The following is a 26,004-nucleotide window of genomic DNA, read 5'->3' as shown; positions in this document are numbered from 1 at the left end:
CCCCAAAAAAACAACAACCCAAAAAAAAAAACAAAAAAGCAAACCAAGAACAATACTCATGAATACACAGAAAGTCTTGTTCCAGAGTTAGAGCTGAGCTATTAGCTAGTTAAATCATAGTCCGGCTATCGGAGCTTCAGGCTGTTCTAGCACGGTAACACCCAGTGTGCGAGCGGTTCCTCCCCACGGAGGAGCTGTGGGCAGGACGCGTGTGTGCCAGGGTCACGGCAGCAGTGGCACATGCCCAGGGCTCTGTGGTAGCCTGCATCTCACCCCTCAGTTTTAATTTAGTTTAACAGGGAGCTTGTACTTCCTAACAGGGCATTAGTAACCTTTATGATTATTAGTTTAGCTGTGTACTGTTGAGAAGAAACAAGAGGGTGCTCTGCACCTCAAAACCAGACCTTAGACACATCTCCCTAAGAGTCCAGCATTTTTCATCCTGAGCAATCACTGTGTCACAGGTCAGAGTTGTTTCAGAAAAGCTGACACCCATCCAGCAAACACAATTTTTGCTTAAACATACATCGTGGAGCATTCAGAATTTTGTTCGGAAGGACAGTGGAAAAGCAGAAGGGCGAGGGAGTTACATCAGTGCGAACACCAGTAGGACCATGCAAAGGTGCTCCAAACCATCCCATGTGCACTGTTGCTCTCGCATCCTATTTTGCTTCTTTCTAGAAGAGGCCAGAGCCACAGTATTTCTTGACAAAAAAAACATCCTGCACACCGTGAGTTTGCTTGCAATAGTGTGCTGAACAACCACGCTGTTCCTGTGCCCACTATCTCCAGGGCTGGTCCCCAACTCCAGCTCCTGTGCAGTAGCACTGTCCCAGCCAGCTCAGGCTGCACGTGGGCTGATGCTGCAGGAGGGAGAGCGCAGAGCACTAGACTCCAAAAGTCACTTACCCCCCAATCTTTCCCTTCTCACAGCTATGTTCCTTGAAAAAACAGAGATAGCTGCAAATCAAAGCAGTTTCTAACCAACACACTGATAAGCTCCAACTGGAACTCTACAAGACACTGGCCCATCTACTTTTTGGACCTTGCAATTGCAAAGAAATCCTTGGATTTCTCAGATCAGGATGAGAAACAGTATCAGTAGTACCAGGTCAGTCTCATTTTTCATGGTCTTGTTTAAATGCACTGAGTTAATTAAAGCAAGCACCACTAAGGCATGTAGCAGTCAACTCCCATCAGAAAGCACGTCAACCCCACCAGCACTTCTTCAAGACCCCTGGCTAACCAGCCCTGAACATGCTCCCTTTGCTACTGACACCCTAAAACACACCTAGACCCTTCCAGATGTTTAGTATTCACTTACCTCCAAGAATGGATGCCTGCTTTTGAGCTTTGCTGCCAACGCATGGGGCAAAAAAAGATGGTCCTATCTCTTCCCAGGACTGGGACCGGTCACTCGGAGGAGGACACTCACTTGATCCTTCCTGCACAGCTATCAGGATACACCACTGCAGCCATCTGCTTCTAGCTGGGTTTTCTCAAGAGACTATACCATTTAGTTTTAAATCCTTGGCCCTCTTCAGTGAACGCTAAGAGACAAATGCCTCAAAACAAAATTCCTAACACTTTAAAAAAAAAAAAAAAATGTCTAGGTAGAAGACAGAACCACAGCATTCCCACTGAATGGAAGGCCATGGCACCACCTTTAATTATATATTCTTTTACACCAGAGAATCCACAGGGAAGAAAGATACTGCAACACAACTGCATGGAAACTTTTGATCAGAGATACACCTTATTAGACACACGCACATGCACACACACAAAAATCAGGCTTCAAATTCTGCTTCTCAGAGCTATTCATACAAAACCATTGAGAACTCAAGGATGGTTCAAATTAGTCTGCAGCAAATTGTGGGAACTGCCCCCTAGTTCTGCCCATTCCCGGGCACAACGTGAGGGGTTGGGACGGGATAGGGGAGCAAGGTCTGCTTTAGAGTTCAGGATTATTTTACCATTTTCCCACACATGATAAACAAATTGTGCCATCTTTGTCTGTTAAAAAGTTAATTTATTATCCCCTCCTAGTAAAAAAGTGAAAAGCTATACTCTGTTAGACCAGTAAGATACAGAATTACTCCAGCTCTTTGGAGGCTTTTAGATACAACTTCAAAGCATTTTATTCCACAAAGGAACAGCAAGTACCTTTCTTAAGAAATGAAACTCTATAATGGGTCAGTCTTTTCTTTTAAGCAGAAGATGTATCCATTACAGGACTCCCTTTCTGTCCAGGTCACTCCTGTGAAATACCCTAACATCCTCCAGGTGGCACATACGGAAAGTTTCCTAAGGAGAAATATGTCTTTAAAAAGTTACTTCCGGAAACAATTGCAAGTTCCTTTTAAATCTGTTTTATAAGAAGGATACCAATCTACATTTCAATAGTTTTATTTTCATTTTCCCCAAGGGGGAACCAAAGGCAGAGAGGTGTTGTGAGATACATCACGTTGTTCTTATGGGTAAATCAGTTTGCAAATGTTATTTTACCACTCTATAAAAATACACACAGGAGTGTGAAGGAAGCAAAGTAGTTCAGAGTGGCTGTCATGGAGCAAATATGTTAAATACAATCAGGTTTTTTTCCCCCTAAAAATTGTGGCTCCTTGTGTTCCATAAAACCAAAGTCTTTAGTAGCCACATGCCACAGGAACAGATATTTAAGTGGTAGCTTCCTCTAAGCATGTGCACACAAAAGCATCAGTAAAGAACTGCTCCCATGGGACTGGACAGCAGATGTGAGCGACAAAGCCCCATCCACAACAGGAAAGTAGATATGCATTTGGTTTTATTGTCTTAGTTTCCCATCCAAACTCCTGTAAACAGGTTCCATACCATTCAGGCATCTCTGATAAGAGTCTATAGTTCTATAAAAAGAAGTCACGCTGTAAGATCAAGATATTTACCCTGTATGTGTCACGCGAGCGTGAAGAGGAACAACATTCCAATTTCTCAAGATACATCCAAGCAATCTGTAAGCGACCCAATTCCTTTCTCTGTCCAACTGTGCTGTGGGAAACTCAGTTAAGTGCCTCTTCACAGGTAGAGACTGTTTGCTTTTAAAAATATTAAGGACACATTTTTTTTTTAAGAACTTCCTGGAAAGTTACTGTGGAAATTGAAAGCGCTCCCATGGTGAGAACAATGTGCAAAGCTCTACAGACTTCTGTCCTTGCTGCTTTCTTAGTATTCCTTCCCTTAGCAGATTCATGTTAAGATGAGGCTCAATACATTGCAACGAAGCCATCATCCACCTGTAACAAGCAGGTAGACACTGGAAAATGTTTTATGTTTAATCATAAAACATGGAATAAGCCAAAAAAAAGTATTGTTCAGATAGGATTGGTGTGGTCTCTTGAGTGGGTTTATATACCAATGGCCTGTAACACTCGCTTTTCATTCTCATTGAGATGGTCTGAAAACATTGCATAGCAGGGCTGCTGTGCAAACTGACAGAGGAAGTCAGTGAGATAGGCCTGAAAGGAAGACAGAAAGACCCAGTTAGCATCACATCACTGGAAATTCTGTTTCTTTCATGTACTCAAAGATAAACCTCAACATGCACCAAGACAAGGGGAGTACAGGGAACAGACAAGCGATGCAGAAGGAGGGGTGGCCCCACAACTGCCAGGTGGTGGTAAGAAGCAGGAACAACGTATCGCACAGGGACTGACTGCATGGGAGCATCTCCAAGTGGAGTATGAAATTCTGTCATGTTCAGTCTCCAATCTACTTCTGACTTCAGCAAATAGCTGTGAAGCTCAGGGGTAGAAAAGTCTCAATGCCCTCTGTTCAAAAACTTCTGTTCATTCACATTTCCAAATTATTGATATTGATCCAATGAGGAAAAATAGCTCCAGGTATTCTTGGGATACTCAGCACTTTTCAAAGTAATTTAAATGAACTGAGTACCTTTGGGACAACAATCAATAACTGATGTTTCCAGTGGTTTACAGTTTTGTTAAAGTACAACATAAAAAAAAAAAAAAGTTTATAAAGAATGATAGGAATCTGATTTAAAAAAAAAATAAATCATTCTAGAGCATCACCTGGAGATCTATTTGGTAAAGAGGGTCCTTTAATGCATCTGGATCGTCCTCTTCATCATCTTCAAAGTAATCCTCATCTGTCAGAGGCAAATCAGCAGGTTTTAACATCAAACAGAGCAAAATATCTCAGGAAGTATTCTATTAGACTACTCTTGAAATCCAAGGATCCAAAAATAAATAGTTTCAGCACTGCTGGGTAAAAGAAAAAGAAAAACTGTGTCCAGGCTATTTACTCCATAAGTTCACATGATGTGAAAACACCAAGCCCCAGAACAAGACAGGTCGTAGCGGGAGTCTTAAGGAACACACAGGTGAGACGAGCATACACAGGATACTAGACAAGCAGGTTTGTTCATTATGTGCACTATTATCTTATGCCTTAATCTGGTGTCAGAGTGACACATTTCTAATTCTGTGCTAATGTAAGCAGTCTCCCTTATTGTATTTGCCTGCAAGGTTCTCCCTTTTAAGACTATATGCAAATTGGAGAGCAGAGGAAAGGAGACGATATACCCACTCCAGCTTCTTTATGCAGCGATTATTTCTCAAGGTCACTCCACAAACAAGTTCATCCACTCCTATGACACTGTCATTCCAAGGTCATGTCTACATCTTTGACCATCAATTTTCTCTTTAGAGGAAATACCTGCATGAACCTCACAGATGTGTGAAGCCTACGGAGCATTTGAACTCTTGGGTATAAAATGCAGTTATTTAATCACCGTGTTATTCAAAGACATGTCCCTCTCAAAGAAAAAGGTCCTTATTCAAAATCCCAGCGTAGTATTTCCTTCCCCGTGCTTGTGGCCCCTCCTGAGCTGCTGTCGAGGAAAAATAACTTTGACTAGGATGTCATCTACTCTGCTTTCCCTTTGAGTAAGCACTTTAAAGCTGTTCCTTACCATACTTGTTTGTGGAAAGAATATCTGATAAGAATTGTCCTGCTAAGCCTTCATCTTCATCCTCATCCTCTTCCTGATCCTCCCACATATCATTCGAATCATCTGTTTAAAAAAAAAATAAATTCTAGAAACAATCAAAATCCAAGAGGTCCAGTTTGTTGATCGCTCTACAAGGGACTGTAGTTTTTAGGCAAACATCCCTGCTTGTGTGGGTGGATGAATGGAAACATCTGCAACCTCTACTATACCCTTTTGGCATGAGTGACTCAAGAACTGGAGCTAAGCAAAAAGGAGCAGCAAGAATGGATACCTGAAGTAGGGAGGAAGAAAGGCAAACCAGATACACCAAGAAAGGATAATTTTATTGGCATACAGCAGATCTCATCTTCCAAACTGGCCCAAAATAATTTTCAAGTGTAAGAATACACAACTCTGATCTTATCCTTTGGATCACTATTTAAGCCTTTGTAAACACAGGTATACTATTTACGACTGTTAACTTCTTATTACTATAAATGCTTCTGAAGAGATTACAAAGTAGATTTAGGCCATGCACAGAGAAAAAGCAAACCCAGTATTTTACCTTGGCTCCAGTCTGCAGTTGTCTGTCTAGATGCATTTGCTTCCATCACATTAGAGAGTTCATTTATTATTAACTTTAAGATTTTTACTAACAAAGGAATGTTTGTCCAACGTTCAGGATCTAGAAGAGAAGAAAAATATATATTCACACTGCTTTTAAAAAAAGTTGTTAAAAAAACAGGCCTTTTTTTTTGTTGTGGCAGCTTTTCATGGGTTTTGTTTGTTTAATTTTACCATACATTTAAAATGCTCATATACAAGCAAAACTTCCAGGTTGGGAGGAAAAAAGAACTGACATAAAAATCCCCAAAGTTCTTTCTGTATACCTTCACAGCTAAATTTACAAAGATCTTAACTGCAATATCAAATCTTGTATATTTTGAATGAAGAAAAGACATGGTTAAAATCTTCACAGCTGAATGAATTTGTAAGTCTACTCAATGAAATTATAGTTACAGATGACTTCATTAAGCATTCTTCTCTGGAGTGTATTTACAGATCTAGCAGTGCGTTCAAGTAAACGAGCAGTGAAGAACTCCCATGCGTGACTCTACCTTGTCTGAGACACTGTAAGCTCCAACTTTTCCTCACCAGTGTTCCTGCAGGGCTTAATTATTCCACAGGGATAGCTAGACAGTGTATTTGTCCTTAATTACAAAAGTAAAGATCCTATCAAATAAAGAAACTGGGAGCACTAGTTTTAACTCTTACTGACACTAGTATTCATCTTAAACTCCAGTGCTGGTAATTACCATTCTTCTATCTGACTAGACAGTATCTGAGTTTGCTAGTTTGTTTTTTTTTTAAGCAAAGAATAATATGGTAGCAAGTGTTTTGTGACCACTACTTACCTCTTACACTCCTAGTGCTCTCCCCTATTTAGTCCTTTCCTAAATGTTGCTGTCTCACTCCAAATGCCCTGAGCCTATGCCAACTGGAGGCCTGTGTAGCACTGACTGCCTTGATGGGCAGCCAGTTGGGATCCGTACAGCCGTTACATCCCATCCCACAACTGGTCACACACACGCTCTAGCACAGCAAGTTGCAGAGCCAAGGTTCTGACTAACTGCTCAGGACAGCAGCTCCCCAGCGTCTTCCCTCTGGGGCTCTGTCCTCAGGAAAAAACTGCCCAGTGTTTTCTCCGATTTAATATATAAATCTCTATACAGTCATCTCCAATCAAAGATTTTGGGTTCAGCCAATTATTTTTAATACTTGCTTAATTTAATAAGACAAGTCTTATGCAGGAAAGTGGCCAAGCTTTCATTAAAAGTGATCTCTAACTTGTTGATATCATTGCTGATATTTGTGAAAGTCTCTCTCATAAACCTCCCCCCCCCTTTTTCTTTTTTAAATCTCTGCATTCACTAAAGACACTTTCAGAGAAGCTACTAGACATCATGAAATTATCAATTCTATCACATTAGATGGAACTAGATGATGCAAAATAGCAGTGAATATCTCCCTATCCCATAATCAACTCATCCATATTAGATCAGAGATATCAGGAGTCTTCCAAATCAGTCTTTGGCAGAATTAAGGCAAATATGTTAAGTACGGGATGTATGGATTAGCTCTAAAAGACAACACACACCTTCCGTAGGAAATATCTTCCACAGTTTTGTGAGATATGCAAGATCTATTTTAAGGCCTTTCCCAGCATCTACTAACAGGAAAGAAAAACCCTATTAAAACCAGAAAAATTATTACTTACTTTTGGCCGACTTTGATCGTGTCCGTATTCCCTCATCCATATTAAATATTTCTTCTCCCTTTACCCTAATGTCCTGAAGTCGCTTGTCATCTGTGTTGATGCCATACTGAAGGAGTTTACACAATGCTACAGAGCTGGGGAGCAGGGAATAGGAAAATTACAGATCAGAATTTCCCTAAACTGTCTGGCTTTCACAGTGAACTGTTAATAGGAAACACATCTCCAAAGCAGACATTCAGATGATCTTTTTTCTACACTTTTTCCAAGAACAAGCATTACAGAATTTTCCTGTTTCTCCTGCTTTATGTCAGCATCTGAAACCGGACTCATCTCCTGACCTGCACAGCAAGCTGAAAACTCACAAAGCTTTGGATTAAACACTACCAAATAGTGCATACATACATTAAAGGTTTTTCCAGTTCAGAAGGGCCACAAGGTTAAATGTGCTCCTGAAGCATCACATGCAGATGAAGATGGAATTAAGAGGAAAGCAGTAGCAAGAAAGTAGCAACTGGTTGATCTGCAGCCACGAACATCTCTTCTACTTTTCCCCAGTATCAAAGCTCTTTTTCACTTCTGGTTCTTCACAGCTCTGCTACACTCAGACCTTCTGGTTTTCTCTTTCGGTAGCTTCACATGTTCTTTCCATCTCTGCTGCTCAGTTTTCTATTCCATACTTTCACACCTTCTCTAGTTCCAGGCTGTTTAAGTTGTACTGAGGATGACTGTCTACAGGTTAAGGCTACCAATTAATGCTTGGCACTCTTAAACCTCTCTCCTGGCCCCACAAGACTCAAGCTGAAGTTTTGGAGCTCTGTGGAACTTACTTGTTTCGTGCTTTCGCTACACACCCTCTTTCTCTCCCACACTATGGCTCTGAGTTCTGATACAGATGGTTTGGACCCAGATCTTACATGGATCCCTGAGTTGCCCAAAGTTTTCCCAGCCTTTCATCATGCAAGTCAAGAACAAATAGCCACTTCCTCAATATGGCACTCACAGGGCTGGAGACTGATGCACACAGAAGGTGTCAGCTATCTTCACATTCCTTCTACTAACTCTAAACAAGAGAGTCCTCTGAGCAGGCATTGCTCTTCTTCAGTACACAGAAAACACCTAACTTTCTAATGCACGGTAAGTATCACCATAAACAACCCAAATCAAAGTGGTTAATATAGTGTGAAGCCCTGTCAGGTCATCTGCACATAGATAGCTCTAATCTTAGACAAGAGACAGACAGCACTGAATTTAACTTGTTCCTTGGACAACAGAGAGGCAGCAGTGAACAACAAAATGCCACTTGTTCTTCCTGTCAGCGTCAGCCTTGGCTTTTCCTTGTGGCCATAAGCATTCTGAGGGGATCCTGCAGACAACTCTACTCTGTCAAAATGGGGATAAACCACTGCTCTTAGGGATGGAACAGACCAAATGTGATCAAAACCAGCACCAGATCCCCAAATCAGACTGCCTCTTATTCTGCATAATCATTCACAAACTTCCACTAGAAACATGGTGTTTCTTATTATTCATTTCACAGGCTATTTGACTGCCTTACTAAGAAGTTAACAGCTCACAAGACTCCTAAGAGTGGTCTGGTAGGCTTCATATTTTCAGAAAAATCAAAGACAGCAGCTGCAGCAAAATTTAAATTAATACAGAGCATTTCATGCTTTGGAATATAGTACTCTGCCTCCACTGGAACACAAATGTGCTCCCACAGCAAAATGGAGAGAAAACCGTTTTAGCTGATTTCTTTATTAACTTTTAAGAGATCATTAAATCACCAGGAAATCACCAGATACTCTTAGGAAACCCTCTACAATGCCCTAAAACTCTACAGTAGTCTACAAAGGCAATTTCATGTCTGGAAGCTTTTCTCATCCAGTTCACAGAAGTTCAACCTCAAAAGCACTCCTGTGCTTGCAAGAGACACCCCCTTCCCCCTTGGGTCATCCTGTTCCAGCACAGAAACACCAGGCAGAAGAGGAGGACTTAGAGGAAGATCAGAGATTGCTCCAATTACCACAGCTTTCCTGAGCTAAATTGACAGTGCAGAAAAAAATAATTCTATCCAGCGCTGGCACACACTAATCCAGGTGTGAACCAGCTCCCCTTTCCCGCACACCCAGTGCATTTAATTGCAATGAGATGATCAGCCAGCTAACATTAATGTGCAGATTATGGAACATCCTACCTGACTTTGCCTTCATATTGCCCATAGAACAAGTGCTGCCGACTCATCCATTCAGCCATTACAAACTCCAAGGCAGGCTTGCCGGTTGGTCCAGGGAGACTACACAGGAACTCCAGGAGTGGTTCCAGTTGTGAGTGAACCAAGTGAGCAAACACCATGATCAAGGACTACAGGAGAAGGAAGGAAATGTTAGCTGTACATAATTTAATAGCTGAAAACTTTTTATCAAATATTCAAGTAACTGAGTTCCCTGCAGGAGTGGAGGCTGTGCTTACCAACCCCAAGAGGAAGTATAACCATCTGCAAGACACTGCATGCTACTAAAGCAGGCAATAAACATACAGTCAACAGCAGTATTTAACCACCTCAAAAACACGCAGCAGGAAGAAATTTACTCACACCCATCCTCCAAACTAACAAACCTTCCTAGAGCAAAGATAAACAGCTAGCTAAAAAAATATCAGAGGTTGCAGTTGAAGTTTGAGTAGCAAAAATATCATATGGCAAACACTCAGACACTGCCAGTGCCCCAGTTTGCTCAATGGACCAGAAGCTGCACATGTGGTTCTATACACAGAACTCTAAATCTACACATATCTAGCAGAAACTTGTCTCATCAGGTTAAGGAACAGAAGTTATTAGTCCAGAGCCAGAACCCATATTCCCTTCCCCTTTCACCCCAGGGATTTCCCATCATTACCTCCACCACAGAACCACCCTCCTCCCACATCATCACATCACAATTCAGCAGCACTCTTCCAATTCTGAGTGCATTCTGAACACAATTTTTAGGGAAAGAATTGCAAGTTTTAGAAAGGTTTTTTCACATGATGCGGTTTCACAATCCAACTCCTAAAGACCAGGGGTCTTGCATGTCTAAATGTCAGTCTCCAAGTCTGAGGGCAACTCTGTAGGCTTCCTTGGGGAAAAGCTGCCCATCTCCAGAGGCCCATCTTGCAAGCTAACACAGGGAAGAGATTCAGTACTGTGAAAGGCTCGTTTCTCTTCCCCTGGCTGCAGGGGCTTCATGTGACTCCTCCAGATTTAAACTTCCAAATCTTCTAAATCCAAAAATAGGCAAGGTGAGAGCCATTCTGAACAGTTAAGAATCAACAGTGTATCTGAGGGGAGAAAAATCATGGCCTTAAGATGAAATCTGTGCTGACATCTGAATGGCCTTCTTGATATGTGCTAGCCTGAAAAATGCACGTACAAAAATCAGAGAAATATACAAGATAAAAGGGTTAGAGCAGAGCGAGCCTCAGCCAAGTGCTGCATTGAGGGCAAAGGTAAGATATCTTGCTCAACAGTGCCAGCAAAATGCCTTCCCCTGGCTGCTGCTGAGGAATGAAGGCAGCCATCACTAGATGTTTTACACTAAGGACACAGATGAAAGACAGGAAAGAGAATGAAGACCACTGGGATAAAATCATTCCATAAAACTGTGAAACCAGAAGTAGGTCAAGACTAGAAGAGATTGTGATGCTCTTTGTCTGGCCTCTCACCTGATGCAGGCCAAATACACCTCCCATCCACCAAAAGTTCACATTGTCTCAACTCCCAGGCATTTATCCTTCAAATAGAGCAAAAAAACCTCACTGGAAAATATGTGCTGCCTTTGCCATAGCACCCCTACTTAGGCAAATCCTGTCCCCTCTAAAGGTTCACTGCTTCCAAGAACAAGGTCATGAAGGACTATTTAAGATGCATTAAAGCTTACCCACAAGAACCTGGCTTACCCTGTAATCCAGACAACTCTGTAAGAGCAGAGTAGGCATTTTCCTGACTACTCCAGGAGGATATGCAGACCCTCCAATTGCACTAGCCATAAATACTCATGTGCACAATTTAAAAAAAAAAAAAAAAAGACAATTTATTATCCTGACACTTCTACTTACTCGCCTGGGTGCCCAGCCTGCTCACCTGCATTACACTGAGCGTCTCCGCTTGTTGCATTTTGCTCAGGATAGCTCTCAGGATCTGGTCTAGATTCTCTCCCAGCTCACTTCCTGCTTTCGAAATTAAAGTGGAGACCAGTCTGCCCACAAAGGCAGCTGTGAATTCTGAGATCCTTGGATCTAGAAGCTGGCTCACCACCTGCATCACATACCACAGTCCATTGTGGCCTTGCTCATCATGCCATTGTGCAATTTGCTCCAGCGCCACCGACACGTATGCACGCAGACACTCGCCACCATTCTAAATGAGAAAATTATCATGTTAGAATTTCCCTTTCTAGGTAAGACATCTCCTTTCATCACCCCAAAAAGACCCTTAACCAAGATGAAAACAGTGGGCAAACTGGTGGCATCTATAAAATAACTAAACTCTCTAATGTGCAGTGCCTAAATTTAAAAATAGTTTCTACAGGCTTCAGTTCGTTATCAAGCACAAAACTCTTCACTGCCCAGGCAGCTCTCAAGAAGATCATCTAGTAAATACAAAGCCAACCTGAAGTAGGGTGCAGTTTTGTGCCAGTCTTGTAGCCCAGAGAAATTCCAAGAGATTCTAACAAGCAAGAGATGAAGACAGCAAAGTGTAGCGTGAACAAAACATAACCAGTCATCCAAGCTGCAATCTTTCTGAATTTGTCTTAAAAGATCCAGCAGAGCAACCAGCATATGCTGGTCTCCAATCTATTCTTGCTGGTCTGTTGTTTAGGAAAAGCCATTTCTGTGGTCTGTATTCACATGGAAAAGGGTAACTGGCACTACAAAACTCCTTACATAAGGAATGAAACCAGCTTTATTATTTATATGCTAACTAGTAGCTGGAATGAAAAGGCACCTTGCACTTTTTACCTCTGATGCTTTTTCTCCCTTGCTTAAATATTCTAAAGACATCAGGTAATAGCAGAGCCTGCCAACAAGCACAGCTCAGGCACTACTGCTGTCTGAGATGAATCCTTGCCCTCCCTCTATCCCATACCTGGCTCAGTCAACAAGAAGTTTGCCCTCCCCTTCCCACCTAAATAAGTATAGGAGAAAACTGCTAGAAGGAAGAGGTCTAGGCGATCTTCTACACCGGTCTTTTGCTTCCCTACACCTGAGCGTGTTCCTGAAGACAGTCTCTGCCATTCCTAGATGTGATGAAAGTTATTATGGGCGACTAAAAGCAGTAAGATTTTGGGTTCTTTTTATTCGTGTTTAAGTTTGGGTTTTCTTTAATGTGCTCTAGAGCCCTAAAATAGAGAAAAAGCTCAAGGCTGCTGCTTTACTCACTCTGGTCCTCCAAATTAAGGAATGAGCAGCAAAAGTCATTGCAAGCCCTCAAGCAGCAATACCTCCATGATATACTGGAGGTGAGAGACTTCTGGAGAGGTGCCGATATAGCTACTGCCAAGCAAATCATGGGCTCTCTTAAAGGCTGTGTCATCTGTCTTGGTCACCTCTCGGACGTGCACAGCCCTGCAACCCTTGCCACTCCCCACAGGGTTACCTGCATAGTAGCATTGTCATCTGTGTTCAAGCTGCACTGAGCCACTGCAGGGAATGCTTGGCAGATCAGGAGCTGAGACAGAGGAGGTTTTGTATTCCTCACAACTGTGGTCAGTATATCGATAGAAGTCTGAAAGGAAAACCCAAACAAAAGGACTGTTACAGCAGCAGCCACAGTACCCTAAGTCAGCGTTACCCACCACTGGTGCAAGCATCAAAGGAGTAAACTGGAAGGATGTGAGCCAGTACTGCAACTGCATTCTAATTTTACGGTCTAGAGTATTTTTTTAAATCAGAGGACCTTGGAGTCACACACCCAAGCATCACTGTATTTGACATGGACACATGGTGTGCACTGCAAAAGTTCCCAAGGCAGTTCAAACATTAAAAGCAGTGTAACCACTGAAATATGGCAAACAGTCTCACGGTACCCTGATGCATGTTAAACAGTACAGCCAGAGAACTATTCCAGCTGACTTGTTCCATTTTGTTTATATTGATTTAAATTTATTTTAATTACCCATAAGCAATTGTTACAGTCATGCCAATTAATAGGCAGATTGTAAGCATATTGATAAAGATGTTTATGGGTTTAATTCCATACAATCATTCTACACAGTCAATGCTTAATCTTTTATAAGAGGATTTTTTATAGACAAACCTGTATAATTTATTTCCAGCAATTTATATATGTGACGTATAAATCACAAAAAGCCTTAGAAAAAAAGTGCAAGGAATAGTTGTGTAGCCTCCTGGAGAACATTCAAGGCTGTTACTGGTGAAAGCTGGCTATGTCAAAGCAAAATGACCAGGCATACGCTGCAGAGACTGGAAGAAGGCCAGAGCAGCAGTTTAAAGTTAACTTTTGGAAGAATCTCCCCCCACCCACAGTTTGTTTTCTCTCCACAAAGAAATCTTTACCAGTGACTAAAGTCATTGTTCCAAAGCAGTTTAAAAGCAACCATTCTACTCTTTGCAGACCAGCCATCCTATACATAAAAGAACAGGGAATCATCTCCAGCTAAGACCATGTACCACTGTAGAACTTACTGCACAAAGCCCTGCTGGGATCTTGTCAGCAGGGGCCTGCATGATGCTGACAAGAGTTGGTATTAGCCTCATCTGCATTGGACCCTGGCAGGCTTCTATCTGAGATAGCTCCTTAAAGATATCTTGGGCAAGAGAAGCAACAACTGGATCTGGAGAGAGAAAGCCCCATTTACTAAAACATACTAACACACACATCTCAATTTTTACTACCACTATTTTGAATAGACAAAGCAGCAAGGTTCCCTTGCAGCTTTACTGTATGAATCAATGTTAATTCAATTATCTTTTATTACGTTTTCAGTACCAGGATTCAGTAACAAAAACAACTGTACTTTCAGAATGTAACTTAAATGCATACCGTTACTGTACTTCAAAAATATTGCAATCGTGAAGGGACAGATTTTGTTCTCCACACTTGCTGTAAATGCTGGGTCTACCGTACAGACAATGCACAGCGTCTCCATCACAAGGTTTAGAACCTCTGAACTGAACTGAGTTGCCAAGTGGATCAGTCCATCAAGAATGCTAGGAAGGAAAGGCTGCAACACATGGGTGCTCTCAGAGATCTTCAGCTGGTCACAGTAGCTAGACAAGAAATTTATGATACAAAAATACATAAGTAATATATTAAAGTGATGTATACATTTAACTCGAGATGTTATAGAAGGGGTTATTTCACCCCACCCATTCTTAAGTTCACTCCTCAAGGACTTTTCCCCTTCTGTCTACTGTTCCTCGATGTCTCAACAGCTCAGCTATCTTTCTTCCTCATTCCACCCCGATGGTTCACAGAAGCAGAGCTGAGTCAAATGATGCTAAAAGCTTCTACCGCCTCTTAGTAACAGTTCTCTCAAGAACTGTCCATCAATGGAGAAAATAAACCTTGAGGAAAGAAGTAGTCTGAGACAGACACTCGCAGCTTATGAAGTGTTTAATTGCCATGTTCTACAAGTGAGCTAGGGAACAATAAAACAATTTCAGGAATAAATAACTCTTAAGTCTCTGCTTTTACTTATTCATTAACATTTCAGTGCAAATAGAAGACAAGGTGTGTTTTTGGCAGGAGAAAGTGAGGAAGAGTAGGGTTTTTGCAAGTTTTTTTGTGGTTGGTTGGTTTTTGTTTTCACACTAATGTTCATTTTTCACTTTAGAATCAATACAGCAGATCTTCCTTTTTCCTTCTTGCAACTTAGCTACAAAAACAGCATTAAACCTCCCCCTAAATGTTCCTTATTGCTGTGATTTGCATTATGTCATTCAGTCACCTTTGTGACTGAACAGGAATACTCTGAGTTTCATCTTTATGCTCTTCTTCGCTCTCTAGTTCTGCTTCTCTTTGGGACTGGAACCATTATAATATTTTACTGTAGCCAACACTGAATCTCAATTTCATAATCCTCATTAGAGTTATTCTGTTTCGAACTTGCTTGCTTACACTTTTTAACATCTATTTCATTCAAAGCAAATACTTCCACAGCCAGTAGAGAAATGTTATTAATATTTTAACATACCAGTTTTATAAGTGTAATTTATACCACCTGTCCCCAGGGCTTTGGAATACCGTAGGGTTTACTTACCCCCAGATAGCTCTAACTGCAGAGATTCGGACAGAAGGAGGCTGGGTTTCGTGTAAACCACTGACAGTAGCTTGCAGGAACTGCTGAATTAGTTCTGGAGACATAGCCACTGTAAAACGGCTGGCGGCCCACAGAGCACGACCCAGGAGAAAAGGAGACACTAAAGCAAAACAAAAAAACCTCAGTGGTTTTAGAGTAAGTTTTATGAGCTTAAAATTACAGCTGCTTCCATCCATTAACCAAAATCTTGTTATCCCAGTAGGAAAATGGTAATATGTGACAGAAGACAAGTATGTAGGCATACAAATAATTTTTGCTCATAGGCAGAACAGAGTTTATTTTCTTAGTTATTTCAAATAATAATTTCTCATTTGTTTTAAAAAAAAAACCCTTTTCCCCCTCAACTAGCTGCACCTGAATTTGTTCATCAATACAATACATGCTTTACTGATCGCCAGAACAAAAGTAAAAGAAAACAAATGTTTTTCTCAGTAATTGCTATTCATCTAGCTCAATATTCTGTCCTCAACAGCAGCAAATAGCAGCAGCTTAGGGAAAAGAATTAGAGAAACAGAGCACATACACAGGGATCTCTTACATATTACTTTTCTAGTTTCTAGCCATCACCGTGCAATTACAGAACATAATGTTCAACAGCACCAGAGAAACAGTGATACTCATCATCTACTCACCTGTTTACACTTATCAAGGTACGATGTATCTTTATTGCACTTAACCCTTCTGCATTTTCAGGCTAAAAGTATCCTTATCTATTTAGGCTATCCTCAAAAAGATGATGCTCTCTATTTCTCAGCATCTTTACTGCCATTATTTATGCTCCTGCAAGTATTAATTTTAAGATGAGGACACAAAAAACTCCATGCAAGATGTACAGCAAGAGAAAAGCTTTGTTTTCTGAGCAAGTATCATAAAATGCAACATGACTTTGTCCTATTACTATTACTGAGCATGAAACGGATATCCTCTGAGAACTAGCTATATACTGACTCCAGAAGCTCTTTTTAGAGAACAATAGCTCATTTACAACCCAATACCATATATGTAAATGTGAGTAAATATATGTAAATAGCTGAGGTTGTACTTTACATGCATTGCACACTGCACCTTGCACACTTTTTTTTCATTCAAAATTAACTCAAAAAAAAAGAAAAACCCTTCTTTGTATTAGGTGGTAAATAAATGTTTCTTTGATGAAAGCATCCAGCAATTTGTTTTTTCTGCACTGACACAACTTAATGTGGACTCATCAATAACGCTCATATTGGCTTAAACATCTCAAATTTTATTTGCAAGGACTTTTGAGGTCCAACTTTCACCAACTCCTTTGACTTTCTTGCACACTGATGTAAGATAACGTAGAAAGCAGAAGCCTGCAGAGCTCCCAATAATAGGATCTCACTGAGCTAGGAGTATTAACTGAATTCAAGTGCTACGACCAGCATCAGCCTCAACATAACAAAAATGGGTACGGTGCTGCAGGAATTCTGAAGCCTGTTAAACACTGCTGGTGTCTTTCCTAGAAACATATACAAGACAACAGATCAGCTATTTTCTACCAAGTTCCCCAAACAAGTGTGCCCTTCCAGCCCTACATGCCCAAACATCCAGCTAACAGTGAGTTTCAACTGAAAGCAGTGTCCCATATTAGGCCTGGTAGCATGTGTGAACTCACAAAGTAAGATTTGTGCCCTTTCACACCGTCCTGGTTTTGGCTGGGATAGACCTATTTTTTTCCCCCTTTTTAGTAGCTAGAATACTGCTGTGTGTTGGATGTAGTATGGGCTCTGATCTGAGAAGAATGTTGATAATGCACTGATGTTTTCAGTTATTGCTAAGAAATCAAGGCTTTTTCAACTTCCCATGTCCTACTAGTGCACAGGTACACAAGAAGCTGGGATGGAGCACAGCCAGAGCAATGGACCCAAACTGGCCAATGGAATATTCCGTATCATATAATGTCATGCTCAGTGTACAGATAAGGGTTGATTGTAAAGCTCACTCTGGCTTCTGGGATTGTGGTTTCAGGATTCTCTCTTCTCTGGGATCGCTGGCTGGGAACAGGCTGGGCATCGGTTAGCGGGTGGTAAGCAATCACATTGTGCATTACTCATTCGTATTTTCTACTACTACTACTATCATTATGATTTTTCTTTTATTTCCATTATTAAATTGTTTTTATCTCAACCTATAAGTCTCCTTTCCCCTCTGAGTCTCTCCCCCATTCCCCAGGGTGGGGGAGGGTGAGCAAGTGGCTGTGTGGTGCTTAGCTGCCGGCCGGGTTTAAGCCACAACACACATGTACAATGTGCACAACTGCATTTCACACCACCACATGCATACAGTAACCTGATTCATCAGACACTTTTGTTTGTAAGAGATTTTTCAGGGTCTGGTAGTCAGCACTACTCTGAGTAATGGCAAGGTCAAATATACCTGAAAGGTTGAGGTCTGCAAGAACAACATTTGTCAGGAAGCCGTGCATATCAAAATGTATTCTACCATTCTTCACACTGTCTGTAATAATAGACTTCACAGAACCCAGGGCCAGCATACAAGCTTCATGTATTTTCCACCTGCAAAAGAATTCAGATGGCTTTAGGTTTTTCCACCACCATCACCACAATAAATAAAAATTTTTCTGTCTAAGCTACCAGAACTACTATTTCCTTGATCCCAAAGCACAGAATTTAAAAAGGCCCTGAATAAATGAACATTTGCAAAACTCTGCAACTTGGGGGCTTAGAAACTCACCCAGGATAGGCAGCATTTTCAATCTCTTTCTAAAATATTGGTTGAATAATTGTTACTTCTTGTACTAATTTTGTTCCCATAATAAAAAAAGAAATTAGACTTTTCAATGAAGGCTTATATCTCCAGCTGTGCCTTGCTTGCAGAAGCACTGTGTTACCCAGTACATTAAAGTTTGAAAAATGTCTATTTTTGCATTACATTTTGTTAATTATGATGAAATAGGGTTATGAGCAAATATCACTTCTCCTTGGTTTTATCTGTGAAGCAAATAACCTACTTTAAAACATCACAATTATGGCAGATGGGGCTCAATGACTGATTTCTCTGGCATTCGGTTGCTGCTCACCATACAAGGTGGCTACTCTGACACTAATATTCAAAATAAACAGAAACACTGAACTAATGCACTGTAAAACCAAGAGAGAATAGTTATGCAACAGCAACCAGGTACTCCTGCAGTTGAGCTTTCTCTTCCTATCCCAAAGTAACATTAAAAATTGCAACTCTGAAGTTCTACAGTTAAACACAGACATCTGCATACAGCACCTATGTCTTCTTTACATCAAGTAGAAAAAAAAAATAAAACAAACAAAAAGGTAAGGCTGAAATTTTGAGTTCAATTAACTGAACACACAGTGTAAGTATTGCCAATTTCTCTTCAGATTGCATATAACTAATTACTGTTTCCAGTGGTAAGTTTTAAGGAATAGTCAGGGTCTGGAGGGAGGGAGACTGGGGACAGCCAGCTTGGACTAGGAATTGCTGAAAGTGTTCCACATGAAGATGTCATCATCTGGCTCAAGAACAGCTGTACTTCCTTTTTGTTCTTCTAATCGGAGTTCTCAGATTTCATCCTTGTCCATCAGCAGCAATGTCACGAAAAAAATGTAATTAAATAGTGCTGCACCCAATACTGCAGAAGAGCTTGCCATTCATATCGGTGTTGTTCCCTGCTGCCCCATCTCCTTACCAGTGCTCAGCACCACTGTTTTTAGCCTGCTCAGCTTCTTGTAAATGTCTTGTAGCTGCTGCAGCCAAAGCAGTTGCACTTTCATTCTGGAAATCAGCAGCCACTGCCTGTATAGAAGGAAATGGTAACACTTATTTCTATGGACTTCTAAAAGTTGTCATTTTTGCCAAATGCCCTTCATGATGCTAGGTTTATTATTTGTTGTTATTATTATCTTGGTTGCATCTACATGTGGAACACATTTCATACCAGCAACAGATCCTGTGCAGCAATCCTCACTGTATAGGAAAAAGTATCATCATCTTCATCCTCCACAAATTGTTGTGGATTTGCTGTCCAAACTTTTATCTGAAATGAAAAGGAGACAAGGAGGATAGAGTGGAGGATAATTCAGAATACTAAGGGTTAAAGGGAGCTTTTCTGTTCCCAGTAATCTCAGTTTTGCAAAACTACTTTCAGAATTTTTCTCTGCCATAAGAAGTCATCATCTTCAACTGATTTTTTTTATAATCTATTGGAGAAACCTTTGAAAGGTAGAGACCTACTCTGTTCTGAGCTCATCTTGCTCTTCTGCTCTTCATTTGAGATTAGAATTTGACAAAACTAATGACTGACCTGGAATCAATGCTATGCAGTTTTATTTATAGATGAAGAATGGGAGAAGCAGATGAATCTTTAACAGAGTAACTATTTTTATGCATGCCTACCTGAACAAAAAGACAATGGCTGTCAGGCTTGGGAGGCCAGGATTTCAGTATAAACTATTTCACACTACTAACCCAATCTTTTCACTATCACAGAAACCTGGCTAACACTTTCAGCATGATAATCCTCATTTTCACAGCACAATCCTTCATGAAGAATCAAGGAAGAAAGCTTGAGAGAGTTAGAGTTGTTCAGCCTGGAGAAGGCTCTGGGGAGATCTTATTGCAGCCTTTCAATACATAATGGGGGCTTACAAGAAAGATAGCAATGGGACATGAGGCAACAGTTTTAAACTGAAAGATAATAGATTTAATTACATATATGGAAGAAATTCTTTACTATGAGGGTGCTGAGACACTAAAATATGTTGCCCACAGAAACTGTGGATGCCACATCATTGCAAGTGCTCAAGACCAGGTTGGATGGGGCTTTGAGCAAGCTGATCTAGTGAAAGGTGCCCACTCCCATGGCAGTGGGGCTGGACTAGATGATTTTTGAAGGTCCCTTCCAACCCAAACCATTCTACGATTCTATTATTTGCTGTCCACGTTACATCATTCAGGAACACTTGGATGCTGTTGCCCTAACCCCTGGCACAGCAAAGTGACAGAACAGCCTATTAGATTGCAGCAGCTTCCAAGCACTGAAACTCTTCCTGGGACATTAGCTGTTTTAAATCTCTCATTTCATTTGCTTTCTACACAAGACAAACATGCTCACCTGCTCCTCTGTGATCTGCATGTAAAGGAGGATGTAATAGATCAGCTCTGGCAAAGCCTTCTTCACTGTGCTCTTAAATTTGTTGTTTTCCAACAAGGCATGAACAAATTCAAATATGCTGAACACTAGATTTTCAAAGCCCAATACTTCACCTGAACAAAGTAGGAAAAAAAAGAACATGACAGAATATGCCAACATACAGAAAGACAGAAGTGAAAGTAAAAAAACCAGGACTGAATATGCTAACATAAAGAAAGGTATAAATGGGTGTCAAATATAATTACGAATTGTTAGCTTGTCTGATGAGATAATGTTTATTCTTACTCCTGGACTAGCAAGGGCAGCAGCAGCCTCAGAAGAACTTCTGCCCTCATCACTTTCTGCTCTTTTCCCACCTCACCACACACCCCTCATTAAAACTGATCAAACTAAACCTAGTACCTGTTTGGGTTTTTTTTTTGTTCAATTACTTTTACTTCAAAATTGTTGCAGAACTCATTCCTTGAGTCGCTAGAAAGCTTAAATTACACAGCTTTGTTGATCACAATCACCCATAACTTGTACAGTGGAGACTCTTCTAACACCATGAATGCAGTTTTAGCATTATCTCCTACAGTATTTCAGTCACTGTTTTGCCAACAATAATATTAAGCAAGTCCATTCCTCTTCAAAAGAGAAGGCAGAAGAGCACTTTAACAAGTTCTTACCATCAGAATCCACAGGGTCCTCTACCTCTTCTGTGTAATTTACTTCTGTTCTCACATAAGTGGAAGGAGTTAAGTAAATATGCATGTTTCTAAAAAACTGCACCTATTTAGGAATTAACCTGTTCCTATCTTAAAATTCTTGGTAACTAGGGAAGTTTTCTTTCTTAAAAAAATCTTTGACTTCACTCACAGTTTTGTGTTTCAGAGAGAAGACAAGCTCCAGGAGCTCCTGGATTTTTATATTGCCCAACTTCAAAGATCCCTTCCACATCACTTCAGCACATCCTTTAGATCTTTTGATTAACTTAAACAAAATCCACCAAGGCAACCCAAAACTTCATTTATGTTAAAACTTTGCAAAACAGAACAACATAGACTCAAAAAAACCTATTTTGTCAGCTCAGCTGCCAGCAGGACTTCAGCGGTAGTCAGGAGAGATCGAGGGAGAAATACACCATCAAAAATTTAACAAACAGCTCCTTGTATTTTAACAGGTGTCTAAAAAAAGCAACAACAACCCCCCCACCCCCCCGTAACAAACAGCTGACCTTGAAACTATACAGCCTCTACTTCCTCCAGCACTTTTATGGTCTCTCTGCCCCCTTTCACTATCACCTATCACCCAATATACAGCAGGATTCTGAAACACAAGATTACGCAAGCAGCTTTGATATAAAAAGGTCTAGATCTATGATCTCTAGGAGAATCGCCATTCTAATTAAATTATGGAGGAAAAGCTCAGTCAAACCTTATGCTATTATCACAAGACAGTGTCCCAAATCCAGCATTTATACTAAAAATTCAGAAAAAGCTACAAGAAGGCTCAGTATTCTACAATTACTGTATCATTAATAAAAGCTACAAAAGCAACTTTTGGATTAACAGTACGGAAAGATTTGTCAGTTTAGAAGTACTAGGAAAACTACCACAAGAACACCTCTAACATGGCAGATCCTGCAGTGGAGTAATGACTGTTACAAAATTCAAAAGGCAAATCAATTTCAATTTCAGCAGCAAGTGTAACCAGACATCAGTACTGATGTAGCAAAGGATATTGTAGATTCTCCCTTACTAGAAGTCTTTACATTGTGACTAGCCATCTTTTTAAGATGACAATTTTCACCTAAGGGTAACAGAAACAACGCAGAGATCAGCTGCAATTCTACAGCCAGTGTAACATGGGCACTCACACCCTTCATCATACATGACTTTTAAGCTAATAGAAACTTAATGAAGCCTGCTGAAGTAACAGAAACGTCAACGTATCTACACCATAGATGACTATATTCTGGCTGTCACGGAGGACCACTCCATGTACCATGCTCTTCATCCGTGTTTAAGTCATTACTGGGTATGAGACAGAGCTTGTCTTGTTCTATTCTAGCTAAAACCATTCACTACAAAGGATATAAGGCGGCACTTTCTGTAAGGGTATTCCAGACAATGGGCAGGATCTGCTGCATTGATGAAACCATGTGCTTCGGATAGTTTTTCACAAGTGCTGTCACAGCCTGGAACAAAAAAGAGTATCAATCAGAAGTGAAACCACAGAAAACCATCAACAATTACTCGAATCATGGGCTGCTGTTTCATCAACAACTGAGATAAACCAACGCCTTCCTGCCACCAAGGTCCCCTCTCACTCCTGACCAGGCAGTCCCTCCTCTCTTGCACAAGCGCTGACAAACAGACCCCTCTTCCTATTTGCTCCTCTTGCAGGAAGCAAAGGGATAACACAAGATATACAACTCTATAAATGCAACTGCAACAATGCAATAATTTGGTGGCAAGGTACAGATTCCAATCCGAAGTGCATCACTGTACAGCACTGTCTGGATATGATTACCACCTGGAAGCTATCTTGTTCTAGAAAATGAACTCTAATATCAAGTAAAACCAGATCACAGACTATTTCCCACACTTGTACACATCACACAACATATCCATTTGCACATCCAGGGAATAGCTGCAGAAGAAAATACCCACCAGATCAATTCTCTCACCCACCACAGCTGCAGACACAGACAGCTGTGCCAGGCCAACACAGGAGCTGCTTTGGGAATAGCTCAACAGCTTCACGAGGGATTGTGCCTGGGGTTTCACGGAGCTGATCACTCTGATTTAGGGGAGCCCTTGCACTGACTCTTGCCAGAAAGCTTCTGGGATCTTTCAGGAGTCAGAAAACGCTCACTCCACCTAATAGACACCACCTCCTCCTGCAGGGGCACAGCTCCAGTTATTTTATCTTGGTTACAGAAGAGCCCCTCACAAACTGCTGGCTGCTACAAGACATATGAGAATCAGTTTGTTCCCGCTTACCCAATACCAAACACTTTGCCCAGTTTGTTTGTTTGTAGCAGTGGGTACAATAAAAAAATAATTCATCTTCCAGAAAAAAACCCCAGCATTCTGATATCACTATTAGAGATGAGCAGGCATATAGAGATAATCCAGATACATAAATCTGAGAATGAGTCTGGTTGGTGCTAGAAGCATTACAGAAAAGACCTGTGGAAGCCTCTGGAAAAAAAACAAGTTTAGGAAGGTGCTGGCAGAGGATCTGAACCTGATCTGCAGGACTGTTACAAACTCAACACCTTTATTATGGCCACAGTAGCACCTAAAGAGACTTGTTCCATATGCCACTGCTTATGAACTCCATGTAAGTTTTTCTAAGCTATATGCCAAGACAATCTTGCAGGAAGCACTGCTGGAGTGGTAAGAGTTCTTCAATTCAACAGCTCTGCAGTTCTAACAATAGAAGGCTGCTTTTGCAAGTTTACCACTTTCCTGTAGCACCAGTCATTAAAAAAAAAAAAAGAGCACACACTCTCTTGTCAAATGTTGTATTTCAACCCCTGGCCTCTCATTCTGACAATTCCCAATGCTTGTTTGAGCTAAAAGAGTTGCTTCACAGATCTCCTCCCTCTCCTTTCCTTCTCTGCCTATCCCCATGTACCGCTCCACCACCTACTAAATCCTTATCCATCTCTCTTCAGAGCAAAGTCAAGCTGCTCCGCAAGCAGGACATTTAATGGCCAAGCCAGGCAATAACTGATCCCACCTGCAGCCTGAGTCACCGCACAGACACACCAAAATCACCACTGGGGGAGCAACACGACAGCTCCAGAATCCCCTCCAGCTACTCCACAAGCAAACATCCAACCGCATCCTGACTAATTGTTCAGCATCTCCTTAAAGTCACTCTGTATTAAAGCATTTTATTACTTCGCTTCCTACCTGTGTCTTTAGACAAAGAAGGAATCCCCAAATTTGTAGATAAAAAGCTTAAAAATATATGCTAGCCAGCAGCAGGAGAGCATGCTAAAGCTAAACGTTCAGTAAGAGCGCAGCAGGCACAGGCTACGTACTTTGCTCATAAACTTTGGAAATTTGCCCCCAAGACACAGCTACCACCTTGTCTTCCATCCAAGAACAAAGAGGGTATGATTAATTATTTTTTATAACTAGTTATTTATTCCAACAGGAGGAAAAATATAAGCGTAACTTCTCCGACCCATCTGATACACAGGTGTTGAAAGGAAAGATTTTAAGCATAAGCAAAGAAGCACTACAGCAAGGTTGTAAGATACTTTAGATGGCTGGTTAATTGGTGCTCTTGATATAATTACTGCATATTAAGTACATCATATTTGTATTCCCTTGATAGGAAATTTGCCTTAACTCTGTTACCTGTCATGTTTAATTACTTTCTTTCTCTCAAAACAATCAATAGTGGCATGCTCAACAAAACTGGAATTTGGATTCAAGAATCATTTACTTGCAGCTCACTCATCCTCAGAGATATCAATTTAACTAATGTTAATTATCAAACAACAAAATAATAAATTACACCACTGGTACTTTGCTCTAGTCCTCACAGTTGAAAACTTTTTTGTTGTGGCCAAACCTCTCAACTCCTCCAATGGCTAAAGGCACTGACTTCCCTGCTGATAACCACTTCTAAATTTGTAACTACACTTGGAAAGATTGGGGACAAATTAACAATCAGTGTTTTGCCATTATGTGATAGAACTACTTACTCTCTTAAAGAAGATAACTGTCCTGGCAGATACGTACACTTTGGTATGATTTTTTAAAACTTTTGACACTGTCCTGCATAACATTCTTATACGGAAAGCAAAATATTTTAGGTCAGGGGTGCCTCTGATTTCCACCAAGAACTCCAGGAATCTTGGAGTACAAAGCTCTTGAGACAGAAGGAAGAAAGGAAAAAAAAAAAAAAAAAAAAAATCTTCCTGTCATTTGCTGCATAGCACTTCATTAAGGAAAAAAGATAGTTAGCATCTGGCTGCAAATGTACTATAAAAAAGTCTCAATTCCTTCCTCCATTGCATCAGCTTTTCAAGGGGTTCTGTGATGATTTCATCTGTAGAGCTGGCTTATCTAATCCCTTGAGGTCTCTTACTTCTGCATCACAATGCCTACAAAATCCACTTATCTGGAAGGGATGGCAATTTATGGGTCTTTCACCTGAATCCCTTTCCCTTAGAAAACTGGTATCATCAGCTTAGAAACACTAAGTGACAAAATCATAAATTACCCTGAGTCAACAGCCAGAATACTCATCTCTTCACAAAAAGCCT

The 26,004-nt window shown here is 40.7% G+C and overlaps 1 protein-coding gene across 2 annotated transcripts in view; it reads right to left on the bottom strand.

Moving 5' to 3' along the window:
• Window positions 1–2,393: 2,393 nt before the first annotated feature.
• Window positions 2,394–26,004, bottom strand: part of IPO9 (importin 9) — a 39,352-nt gene continuing 15,741 nt past the window's right edge. For both annotated transcript variants that reach the window (XM_033001946.2, XM_033001947.2), the window contains exons 8-24: window positions 22,808–22,908; window positions 21,398–21,456; window positions 20,691–20,842; window positions 19,515–19,613; window positions 19,266–19,372; window positions 17,978–18,117; window positions 15,524–15,683; window positions 14,305–14,531; window positions 13,947–14,095; window positions 12,898–13,026; window positions 11,383–11,658; window positions 9,460–9,626; window positions 7,266–7,399; window positions 5,553–5,672; window positions 4,970–5,071; window positions 4,068–4,144; window positions 2,394–3,494 (exon numbers count right to left, since the gene is read on the bottom strand). In XM_033001946.2, coding sequence (XP_032857837.2) covers window positions 3,384–3,494; window positions 4,068–4,144; window positions 4,970–5,071; window positions 5,553–5,672; window positions 7,266–7,399; window positions 9,460–9,626; window positions 11,383–11,658; window positions 12,898–13,026; window positions 13,947–14,095; window positions 14,305–14,531; window positions 15,524–15,683; window positions 17,978–18,117; window positions 19,266–19,372; window positions 19,515–19,613; window positions 20,691–20,842; window positions 21,398–21,456; window positions 22,808–22,908 — 2,310 coding nt within the window. In that variant the 3' untranslated portion in view covers window positions 2,394–3,383. The remainder of the gene's footprint in view (window positions 3,495–4,067; window positions 4,145–4,969; window positions 5,072–5,552; window positions 5,673–7,265; window positions 7,400–9,459; window positions 9,627–11,382; window positions 11,659–12,897; window positions 13,027–13,946; window positions 14,096–14,304; window positions 14,532–15,523; window positions 15,684–17,977; window positions 18,118–19,265; window positions 19,373–19,514; window positions 19,614–20,690; window positions 20,843–21,397; window positions 21,457–22,807; window positions 22,909–26,004) is intronic.

This window comes from Tyto alba, unplaced genomic scaffold, assembly GCF_018691265.1.
Source record: "Tyto alba isolate M040663 unplaced genomic scaffold, T.alba_DEE_v4.0 Super-Scaffold_30, whole genome shotgun sequence".
NCBI lineage: Eukaryota > Metazoa > Chordata > Aves > Strigiformes > Tytonidae > Tyto > Tyto alba.
The sequence above is the reverse complement of the archived record's forward strand: the minus strand, read 5'-3'. Positions and strand labels throughout refer to the sequence as shown.